Source organism: Arachis stenosperma, chromosome 9, assembly GCF_014773155.1.
Source record: "Arachis stenosperma cultivar V10309 chromosome 9, arast.V10309.gnm1.PFL2, whole genome shotgun sequence".
NCBI lineage: Eukaryota > Viridiplantae > Streptophyta > Magnoliopsida > Fabales > Fabaceae > Arachis > Arachis stenosperma.
Window position 1 is genome coordinate 118,898,829 of NC_080385.1, and position 12,255 is coordinate 118,911,083.

General features: G+C 40.8%; 2 protein-coding genes across 2 annotated transcripts; both read right to left on the reverse strand.

The window, feature by feature from the left end:
• Positions 1 to 360: 360 nt before the first annotated feature.
• Positions 361 to 1,122, reverse strand: LOC130949861 (uncharacterized). Its single transcript, XM_057878472.1, has one exon. It carries the CDS (start codon positions 1,120 to 1,122, stop codon positions 361 to 363), a length of 762 nt encoding a protein of 253 aa, XP_057734455.1.
• Positions 1,123 to 2,554: 1,432 nt separating this feature from the next.
• On the reverse strand, positions 2,555 to 4,205 carry LOC130947606 (probable sarcosine oxidase). The gene has a single exon (XM_057876308.1). It carries the CDS (start codon positions 4,022 to 4,024, stop codon positions 2,837 to 2,839), a length of 1,188 nt encoding a protein of 395 aa, XP_057732291.1. The 5' UTR covers positions 4,025 to 4,205; the 3' UTR covers positions 2,555 to 2,836.
• Positions 4,206 to 12,255: the final 8,050 nt, after the last annotated feature.

Consider the following 12,255-nt stretch of genomic DNA (forward strand, 5'->3'; position numbering starts at 1 on the left):
CCAGTCACACATTGCCGGGTCTTCGGACCTAAGAATATCAAACCAGTACTGGAACTCGACCTCGGTCTTAGCGTACGCCGCATTCACAAGTAGCCTCCTTGCGTCTTTGCCGTTGAAGGTGAGGGCAAAATTTACCGCAACATGTTAAATGCAGAATGCCCGGTATGCAGACGGAGGTAACCAGCCTCCGTCAGGAGCCTCAAGGGCGGCCTTGATGCCGTTATGCCTGTCCGAGATAACCAGCAGACCCGGCTGCGGTGTCACATGCTCACGCAGGTGGGAGAGAAAGAAGGACTACGACTCAGCATTCTCACCCTCGACTAATGCGAAGGCAACAGGGAGTATGTTGGAGTTCCCGTCCTATGCAATCGCGACAAGCAACATTCCCCCATACTTGCCATACAGATGGGTGCCGTCAATACTAACTAGGGGCTTGCAATGACGGAATGCCTTGATATATGGTAGAAAGGTCCAAAATAGTCTGTGAAAATAAGCTCGAGACTCGTCCAACTGTCCACCGACACGAACAGGGCTCATCCTTAGCACTGCAACAGTACCAGGCATCATCAACCGGGCACCTAACACCCACCTTGGGAGCTCGTTGTACGACTCATCCCAGTCACCATAGATGAGGGCAACAGCCTTCTGCTTCGCCAACCAGACCTTCCTGTAAGTCGGCCTAAACCCAAAGTGTGCGGCGGTGGCATTTAGGAGCACCTTGATGCTGACGGATGCATCAGCCCTAACCATTGGCATAATGAATGCCGATATCACATGGTAATCTAAACTCCTGTGGTCGCTGGAAATGGAGGTGGCGAGACAAGTATGCGGTCCGTTGTAACATTTGACCTCCCAAATCCCCTTGCGCGGTCGGAGACTGAGCCGAGTCAACCATGTGCACCCATTGCCGAACTCAGAACACTTGCCCACATACCGGCGATAGTCAGACTCCACGACCTTGTACTGTACCCCTCGCCGGATGCTGTAAGTCTTGACACTTAATAGGGCCTCTTCTTTATCCGGAAATTGCTGACCAACCTGAAACTCTGTCAGACCTGCAGACCCTTCAGCATCTCTAGCGCCAAATCCAGCCGGCTGCCCAGCAACCCCCTCTTGCCTCATGGCATCCAAGTCCAAAGAGGAAAAATGTGGAGGGTACTGCTACATGCCGGAGCTAGAACCACCGCCTACCCCAGCATGATCACTTGCTCCAACATCATCGCCACTGTCATAAGCAATCATATCCGGCTCGACATCATCGTCCTCTGGATCATCCAAGAATCCATCTCCAACCCAAGCCGGTGCAGCACACTGTAAAGATGTCGGTAGATACTCCCCTTGTCTGACCTCGTCGCCTACACTGCCGTGGAGATCAACAGCGAACGAAGGGGAGGCGACAGGTTGGACAGGTGGCTCGTACGCAGGGACGGAGGAAGATGCAACGGCAGGTCTGGAGCTAGAACCGGCTACCGTGGCTAAAGTGGTGGTATTCCGGTTCGAACCCCCGAGTTGGACACCGCGTCAACCAACTTTGCCAATAGTTCTGGTGTCCTCACCTCTGGAAACTGCCGGCGACAATGAAACATGACCTGCAAGTCCTCATCACTCCCGATCGTGAAACAATCGTACTTTACGGTGTTCTGGAGCACCGTGATTGGAAATCGATAAAAAAACTTCTTAACCCGTTTCACACCTTCCAGACCAAGTTTCAGCAGTACATAGCTAACAAGGTCCTCATACCTCGTCGTAGGCGTGACGATAATACAGAGAGGATCCTTATCAGTGAACTTCACACCGGAACGAGTTTTCTTCTTAATGGATCCTCTGTGGTGAACCAACACTGCGAAACTCTCCTCACTAGCCATGTAAACCACCTCTAATGATAGCAACTGATGTTCAGACCATCTATATACAGCTCTGGTCCTCACTAATTCGAATCACTCTGGTACGAAATATGCTCAGTGTAATTCGAACCTATTAGGTTCGAATTATCAAGTTAGGGTTCGAACCAATTTGGTTCGAATTATGTTGCTTTGGTCTATACGTGTAATTCGAACCTATTTGGTTCGAATTATGTGCAAAGTGAGTTCGAACCTATTTGGTTCGAACTATATAGAAATGTCCGTTGGTTGATTGATGAATCAGATTTTGCTTTGGCTTATTTGTGTCAAATTGATCTCCCTTTGGCTTGTTTAAGTTTTTTACCCTATAAAAAAAATAGGAGAATTCAAATAACAAATTTTTATATTATATATTTTTTTCATGTATTTTTATACTCCCATGAGATTTCTCTTCTTTTTTTTTTTAATATTCAACACAATTATTGAAGAATGGAGCAAGATAATTTTAGAAAACATACTACTATTAAAAAAAATACAACTAAAAAAATATTTTAAATAAATACCAAAACAAAAATATTTGATAACTAAAAAAAATAATAAAAAAATAATCATATCTTACCTTATATTTAACATTTATTAATTATCATTATTATCTTATATTTAATATTTATTAATTGTCATTATAACAATGACTTTTTCTGTTATTTCTTTAATATTACCAAATAAATATTATTAGTAAAGTAACTTATCTAGATCCTTATATTTAACATTTATTAATTGTCATTATTATCTTATATTTAATATTTATTAATTGTCATTATAACAATGACTTTTTCTGTTATTTCTTTAACATTACCAAATAAATATTATTAGTAAAGTAACTTATCTAGATCCTTGACTTATCAGCTACTCCACTGCTTACTAGTGAATTTACGTCACTTTATCGTTCTTGTTTTTTTAAAGTAAATAAATAGAGCAGAGTAAAAAACTAAAAATCATTTTTGTGAGCTGTTAAACCTTCCAATTCCAAAGGGACTGATATCAGTCCCGCCAGATGGGACCCCATCGACGGCTAGCTCAGCCAAAATCCTCCCAATAACCGGAGCCATCTTGAACCCATGACCCGAAAACCCGCCACCTACAACAACATCTTTCCCAAACTGCCCCCCCAAGAAATCAACAACATAATCATTATCCGGTGTCATCGAGTACATGCAAGCCTGCTTCACCACCGGCTCCCTCCAATCAATTAGACCGTTAAAACTTTCCTTGATCCATTCCTTCAGCTCATTCATCCTCACCCCCGGACCCCACTCCCTCTTATCCGGGTCACACTTATCCCCACTATCAACCACAATCTTCACCAAACCCGGGTATTCCAACGACGGCGTTCCGAACACGTGCAACCGACCGTGGCTCGAAAACGTGGGAAAATCACCACCTATCGCGAAATCCCCTTCGTGCCCCTCCTTCACCCTCCAGTAAAACACGTGAATCTCCACTGGCTTTATAGGTATTTCTACTCCGCTCACCTTTTTTACCAGTTTGCTCATCCACGCTCCCACCGTTACCACGCATTTCTTGCCGCAAAACGTTTCGTTGTTGGAGGCCGAAACCACCACGACGCCTCTTTCGTCCTTCTTTATGTCCGTGATCTCTTTGTTGTCTTTCAGAACGGCGCCGTTTTTGTGTGCTAGGGTTTGGAACATGGCTACGGCTTTCGTCGCCTTTATGACGCCGCCGAACTCGTTCAAGATCCCGATGGAGTCATCGGGGAAGTCGATGCGGCCCGAGAATTTGTCTGCCAGCTGGCAGCGGTTGAGGACCTCGTGGGGGATGCCGTGGTTACTGCAGTTTTCGAGGATTTTGAGTAGTGTATGGTCATGGGCCTGGCCCATGTCGAGTTGGTGGGCTGGGAAGTAGACGTTGTAGCCGATTTGGGCCTGGGCCTGCTTCCAGAGGGTATAGGACTCCATGACGAGAGGGTAGTAGTAGGGCTTGGAGTAGTTGGCGCGAATGGTGCGAGACTCGCCGTGGGAGGAGCCACGGTGGTGGAGGAAGTCGAACTGCTCTATGAGAAGGGTCTTTAGCCCCCTCTTGGAAGCGTGGTAGGCGGTGGTGCTCCCCATGACGCCGCCGCCTACGATTATGACGTCGAAGAGCTCATTGCTGACGTTCTGCATTTCTTTTAGTTACTATCTAGTATCTACCACCGGAAGTTGGTCTATTACGAGTGAGTGGGGCTTGGTGACGATGTACATGTTTATAATTTATTTATAGTAGTGAGAATAGAAAATTGAATTGGTATGCATAATAATATAGTAGTTTTTGGAGTTCTTTACTGGGGATAAAAGATGCCAAAATCAAATGGTAGAAAATTGAATTGGTATCCATAATAATATAGTAGTTTTTGGAGTTCTTTACTGGGGATAAAAGATGCGAAAATCAAAAGGTAGAATAGAGAGAAAAGTTTTTAAATATATTGGTATATTGATATTTTAGTGAATTTTAAAATTTTAATTATATATATATATATATATATATGTTTTTTTATTAAAATTAATAGTTAAAAATTATTTAATGAATTTTAACATTTTAATTATATATTATATATATATTTTTTATAATTAAAATTAATAATTAAAAATTATTAAAATATTAATGTCCTGGTACACTTAAAAAATTTCAAGAATAAATGTCTCCAGCATTCTCTATTGGCGGCATTGGAGATCAATATTCAATAAGAAGAAAGATACAACTTCGATTGCGCTTCTATCATCAGAAACATCAAGATGGTAAACTATTAAAATGATATTTAAAATAATTTTTGTATCATATTAACTTGCTCAATAATATGTTAAAGTGTTCCCTGTTAGCTTTTCGCCAATTTCTTTAATGTTATTTACTAGTCAACTGATAAAACGATTAACTTAATTAACTATTTAAAATTGGAGGACTAATTTAATCAATTTATTAATTTAGCGACCAATTCGATCATTATCTAAAATATAAAAGGAATAATTTGACAGAAATTAATTTTTATATTAGTAGAATTTACGTGTAATTCAAGTATGTGTGGAACAATTTTAAAATTCACTTAAATGTAGTGCATATTACTTCTCGCTATTTACGAAAAACTATCAAATATCAGCTCCATCTGGCAAAAAGTGAAATGAAAGTGGCCATAATATAAATTATAAGGAGCTAGATAATTGAAGTTAAAACAAAAAAAGAAAAGCCTCTTTTTATTTCTATCATGTAGTAGAAATATGATTCACCAAAACAAGATATGTAAGCTAGATAATTGTTTTACTACATTCAACTTTTTTATATAATTTAAAATAAGTAATTTATCTGTTCTTTGTTAACAATTTGATTAATATATGATCTGGATAATATATTTTTTATTTTTATTTTAATAATATTTTTAATCTTTTAATATATTTATAAAAAATATAAAATACTATGTTAAATTAGTTTTTAAGAATTGTTTCTAATCAAATAATTTAATTTTTAATAAATTTTGATCATTAAATTAGCGTCTAAAATTATATTACATTAGATAAATCAGTCTTCACATTATATTATTTATCCATATAGAGGAATTGATGTAAGAATTTTAAAAGTTTTTAAGAAATAATTTGTCTAATTTTTAGTAAAAATTAACATAAAAATTGATTTGTTTAATAAAATAAAAAATTAAAAACTAATTTAATTATTAAAATTTAAGGAAAATTAAATTATTTGACTAAAAATTCTTTAAGATCTGATTTAGAATATTATTAACTAATATAATACGAAAAATTATGTGTGAAATAGTGTTATAAAAAATGGATTTTTTTTTTAACTAAAGTGTACTTTTTTATGAAATTTATCATCAATGTTATTTTTTTGAAACTGTTCATACACTGGCCCAGAATATAAGCCTAACCCAATACGGTTAAAAGGCCCAATCCAGAAGGACGGCCTTATCCACGAATCCGATCTCTTCGAAGAGGTCGGAACAGATTAAAACAGGCAGCTCACACTTAACTAAGTGAGTAACTGCCTCTCTGAATCTCTTACCCACTTCTAGAAGGGAGATCTCAACACCCTTAAGATAAAAGGGCGGTTATCTACCATCAGAAGTGGAACGACTTCAGCGGTGGTTATTGGTTCGTCTCCTATAAATACACTGGTACACTCAGGTAAATTTAAGTTCCAATACACCAAAACCTGCTAAGACCCTTGCTGACTTAGGCATTAGAGTATTTTGCAGGTACCACCCCCAACCTTCCCACGAACAACTCGGACGACGGTCACAAGGCGTGGGACAAGTCGGAATATTACTTCATTGAGGATTTGGGCCTCACTCGCAAGCCCAAAGACAACCCAGTTTCAGGTAACCCTCGGAACATTGGCGCCGTTGCTGGGGACTTGGAGATCGACGCTCAACAACAGACGACCAACGTGAAGACATACATACTGCGTCCGAGTCGGATCAAGAATATCAAGACATGGTCAACAACGACCAAGCCTTAGTAATACCCCAGCCAAGAACGGAGGAGCCGCATAGGGAGGGTCCCTCCGACAACTAAAGAAGAATCCCATCTGAAGTTCGCCTCTCCGAAGGGGGAAAGACAGCCTCACAGCACCGACCTCATGGATTGGCTACAAGGACATCAAGACTGACTTGAGCAAATGGAATAGGAGTTAGAGCGACAAAGTGAAGCGGAGAAAAGCTTGAAGAGAGAGATCAAAAGACGAAGAGAGCTGGAGGACAAGCTCTCAAAGCTAGAATCCAACCTTCGTAATACGGATTCTCGTATTGCTCAGGAAGAGAGTCCACTGGGGGGAAGAAGATTCGTTTGCTGAGGATATCATGAGAGCTAGAGTTCCCAGAAACTTCAAAAGCCTTGACATGAACCTACATGATGGGACAACCGACCCAAAGCACCACCTCAGCAATTTTAAAAGTCGGATGTACTTAGAAGACGCCTCGGATGCCACTCGCTGCAAAGTCTTTCCGACAATATTAACTAAAGCAGCTATGAAGTGGTTCGATAGCCTGCCCCCAAGGTCGGTATCAAGTTTCGACGATCTCTCGCGTAAATTTCTTACCCGATTTTCGATCCAAAAAGACAAGGTCAAGCATGCACCCAGCCTACTCGGAGTAAAACAAGAGGTCGGAGAACCCCTGAGAGACTACATGAAAAGATTCAACAAAGCATGCTTGGAAATCCAAGACCTGCCTACTGAGGCAGTAATAATGGGACTTGTTAATGGTCTCCGAGAAGAACCCTTCTCACAGTCCATATCAAAGAGGCATCTGACTTCCTTAAACGATGTACAGAAGCGAGCCAAAAAGTACATCAATATGGAAGAAAATGACAGGTTACGAGAGCCGAGTTAGCGATCAGGGCACCCTCAACAGCCGAAGGAGAAAGGAGGGAGCCCAAGAGAAAAGAAGAAGTTGGACCCGAGAAGCCCAAAAGATACCACACGTACACCCCGCTACGAGTTTCCTTAGTGGATGTCTACAGGAAAATCTGTTACACCAAAAAGCTTCCTCCTCCACGTCCCATTAAAAACAAAAAAGGTGGAAGTCGTAATGAATATTGTGAATACCACAAGCTGTACGGGCATTCCACAAATGATTACTACGACCTAAAAAATGTGACAGAAAAGTTAGCCAGGGAAAGTCGGCTGGATAGATATCTCATGGAAAGGTTGGACAATCAGGGAAAAAGGAAAAGAGATGAGGAAGACCATGAACGGAGAGGTCCGCCCCCACAGACTCTAGAACGACACATTCATATGATATCAGGAGGATTCGATAGAGGGGGGCTGACCAAATCGTCTCAGAAGAGGCATTTGAAAGAAGTCTACCATGTCGGAGATAATGTACTCGACCTTCCCACAATCTCCTTCACCAGAGAAGATGGATAGGGAATCATACCCGTGCATGACGATCCGGTGGTAATTATAATGATTCTCGCTAATGGTCATCTGCACAGAACTCTAGTGGATCAAGGGAGCTCAGCCGACACATTGTTCAAGCCAGCATTTGATAAGTTGGGACTAGACGAGAAGGAGCTAAAAGCCTATCCAGATACACTCTTTGGGTTAGGAGATGCTCCTATCACGTCACTAGGCTTCATCTCCCTACACACAACTTTTGGAAGGGGGATGAAGTCTAAGACTCTAAGCATCGACTTCATTGTCGTCAATGTGGCCTCCACTTATAATGCTCTGATAGGCCGGACGATATTAAATTGGCTGGGAGCGATTGTTTCTACTCCTCACCTCTGCATGAAGTTCCCAACACAAGAAGGGATTGCTACCATCAGGGGAGACCAGAAGCTAGCGAGGAAGTGTTATAATGAGAGCCTAAACCTAAGGGGTAAAGGCAAGGAAGCCAATACAATTGAACTCAAAGGAGTTCTAGTAAGAGAAAAATTATGACCACAGCCCGGAGGAAAATGGAAGAAGTCTAGATCGGGCAAGAAGTCAGAAGAAATACCAACATAGGAGCTAATTTAGCAGAAGATCTGAAGAAAAAACTTGTAAAGCTCCTACAAGAAAACTCGGATCTCTTTGCTTGGAAAGCCTCCGACATCCCGAGATTGATCCGGAGCTTATGTCGCACGGGTTATCTGTCTACCCAGGATCCTAACCTATCCAACAAAATCGGACTAGAACGAGCTCAAGTGGTCGAAGAGCAAGTACAAGCCTTGTTAGAAGCCGGGTTCATCAGGAAAGTCAAATACCCGGCGTGGCTGGCAAATGTGGCATTGGTAAAAAAATAGAACGGAAATTGGAGGATGTATGTCGATTATACCGACCTCAACAAAGCATGCCCAAAAGGCCCATATCCTCTACCCAACATTGACTCCCTGGTAGATTCCAGCTCAGGGTACCAGTATCTATCATTCATGGATGCTTACTCGGGCTACAACCAGATACTGATATATAAGTCGGACCAGAAGAAGACATCCTTCATCACACCTAGAGCAAACTATTGCTACATGGTCATGCCATTTGGATTAAAAAATGCAAAGGCCACCTATCAAAAGTTGATGAATAAAGTGTTTGCATCTCACATCGGAAGTCTAATGGAAGTGTATGTGGATGACATGCTGGTAAATACCAAGAATGAGGCTAGCCTCCTGGCCAACCTTTTGCAAGTCATTGATATTATAAGGAAGCATGAGATGAGGCTAAATCCTACTAAATGCACCTTTGCAGTGGAAGCTGGAAAATTTCTAGGATTCATGCTAACACAAAGGGGAATTGAGGCCAACCCCGATAAGTGCAGAAAAATCTTAGAAATGAAGAGTCTGACCTATTTAAAGGAAGTCCAGCAGCTAAATGGTCACCTTGCAACTCTATCTAGATTTTTGGCAAGATCAACATTGAGATCCCTACACTTTTTTCACTACTTAGGAAAGGATGTCACTTCGAATGGACCCTTGAGATGTGAAGAGGCTTTTCAAGAGTTCAAAAGGTTTCTGAGCTAGGCTCCTATCCTTACTCGGCCAAAAATAGAGGAAGAACTTGTATTATACTTAGCTGTCACTGAGAAGGCTGTGGCATCAGCATTAATACAAGAAGATGAAGTCAGACAACACCCATCTACTTCACTAGCAAGGTGCTATATGGTCCTGAATTAAGGTATAAACAACTCAAAAAGTTTGCGTACCCCCTAATTGTAGCATCTAAAAGGGTCCGACCTTACTTTCAAACTCATACCATAAGAGTCCGAACGAACTAGCCTATGAAGCAGATCCTTCAGAAAATGGATATTGCAGGCAGAATGGTTCAATGGACTATAGAGCTATCCGAGTTCGACCTGAAATGCGAAATTCAAACAGCAATCAAAGCCCAATGTCTCAACGACTTTATTGCAGAATACACAAGCAATCAGAGCGAGACCTCTATGACTTGGGAGGTCTATGTAAACGGATCCTCTAACAAGGTCGGAAGTGGAGCCAGCATAATATTGGTCAATGAAGAAGGTACTTAAATAGAGGTATCCTTGAAATTTGAGTTCCACGCTTCCAACAACCAGGCCGAATATGAAGCTCTGATTGTAGGGCTAAAACTTGCTAAAGAAGTCAGCACTACCAAGGTAATAATCTTCAGTGACTCTCAAGTAGTAACTTCTCAAATTAATGGAGAGTATCAGGTAAAAGATCCCAACATGAAAAGGTACTTGAAAAAAATGCTTGAGCATCTTAGGCAATTCCTAGAAACCGAGGTTAGGCCCATAACTCGGAAACTCAACAGCCGAGCTTATGCTCTCTCCAAACAAGCAAGTACCAAGTCGGGAGGAAATAATAGAAGCTTGATACAGGAAACTCTCCAAGAACCCACAGTTACGAAGACAAACAGCAAATTGGACATCCTACCCATCTGAGGCTTAAACCTGGGATGAATGACTCCTCTAGTCGAATATCTGAAATTTGACGTCCTTCCCAAGGAACAAAAAGAAGCCCAAAAGCTTAGAAGGGAAGAACAGAACTATACTCTAGTGCAGACTGTCCTTTATAGAAGGGGGATATCTACACCATTGCTGAAGTGCGTCCCGACCTCTAAGACAGAAGAGGTCCTGGAAGAAATATACAATGGGATCTGTGGGAATCACCTCAAAGCAAGGTCCTTAGCCAAAAAGGTGATACGAGCCAGGTTTTTCTGGATGACTTTACCAAAGAATGCCACCGACTTCGTTAAAAAGTGCCAACCTTGTCAGATGCACGCAAACTTTCATGTCGCTCCCCCCGAAGAGCTTATCAGCATGACTTCTTGAAGAACTAAAGGATTGATGGTTTAGAAGTTATAGTAAACTCTCGTTGTAAGTATAGTTACTAAACAAAGCAATCAACCTTTCTTACAAACGTTTTGGTTGTCACAAGTAACAAACCTCTAAATAAATTGATAACCGAAGTATTTAAACCTCAGGTCGTCTTCTCAAGAAATTGCAGGGAGGTGTGTTCTTATTATTGGTTATGAGTTTTGTAAATTGGGGGGTTTTGAAAGTGAGGAACAAGTAAATTAAATAACAAATAAAATAAATAATTAACTATAAAATAAACTCTTGGCAAAATATGAAAATTCTGAAGTCCTATCCTAGTTACTCCTATAAGAATGGAAGTTAATCCCACTTAGTTAACCTTTGCGTAAGCAAGGGAAAGTCAAGTGAACCAATTGGTTAGATTTCCCAAGTCCTAGCCAACTCCTAAGGAAAGACTAGAGTTAGTGGAATTCCAGTTAATTAGCCGACATAACAATCAATCATGAATAGTTGATAACTCAAGAGCTTCCAGTTAATCAATTAAAGCCAATAATATAAAAAGCTAAATTAAAATCATAAATATCTGGAATACCTCAAATAACATTCATTCAAAGCAGTCAAATCTAACATGGAAAATATTCATAAGCCAATTGGGCAACAAAATCAAACATAAATAAAAGCATTAAAGTATCTCAAAGTAGAAGAGAAATATAAAGTAAAAGAAATATTGAACCTGATGAAGAGTTGAAATCCTAAATCCTTTAAGAGGAATCCTAATCCTAAAACCTAAGAGAGAGGAGAGAACCTCTCTCTCTAAAAACTACATCTAAAACTAAAATTGTGAATTATGAAAGCATGTTGAGTCTCTGCATGTTTCCTGACTTTAATCTGTGTTTCTGGGCCAAAAACTGGGTTGAAATGCGACCCAAAATCTCTGCCAGTGACTTTTGTAACTCTGCAGATCGCGCACGTCACGCGTTCGCGTCGTCCACGCGATCGCGTCACTCAGCGTTTTTCGTATCACGCGTGTGCGTCGTCCACGCATTCGCGTCGTTCGTGCAGCTTCCAATCCGCGCGGTCGCGTCAGGCACGTGAACGCGTCACTCTGATTTCTTCCATTTTGCGCGGTTGCGTGAGCCATGCGACCGCGTGACTTCTCGCTGGTCATCTCCTCAATTTCTTGTATTCCTTCCATTTTTGCAAGCTTCCTTTCCAATCTCCCACTCATTCATGCCCTATAAAGCCTGAAACACTTAACACACAGATCACGGCATTGAATGGAATAAAAGAGAATTAAAATACCTAATTAAAAGTCTCTAGGAAGTAGGTTTTCAATCATGTAATAATTTTAGGAAGGAAATATAAATCATGCAAATCATATGAATAAGTGGGTGAAAAGCTTGATAAAACCACTCAATTAAATACAATATAAACCATAAAATAGTGGTTTATCACTTCTCCCTGGCCTTTTACAAAATGGGGATTGGACCTACTCAAACCTTTTCCCCAAGCTCTTGGTCAGGTTAAATACATGATTGTGGGTGTGGATTACTTCACCAAGTGAATAGAAGCAGAACCACTGGTCATCACGACACAAATAAGTCAGAAATTCCTCTACAAGAACTTAATCACCTGGTTTCG

What these genes read in the sequence shown, in the direction of transcription:
- LOC130949861 (XM_057878472.1), bottom strand. Translation starts at nt 1,122, where the DNA reads ATGAGGCAAGAGGGGGTTGCTGGGCAGCCGGCTGGATTTGGCGCTAGA.
- LOC130947606 (XM_057876308.1), bottom strand. Translation starts at nt 4,024, where the DNA reads ATGCAGAACGTCAGCAATGAGCTCTTCGACGTCATAATCGTAGGCGGC.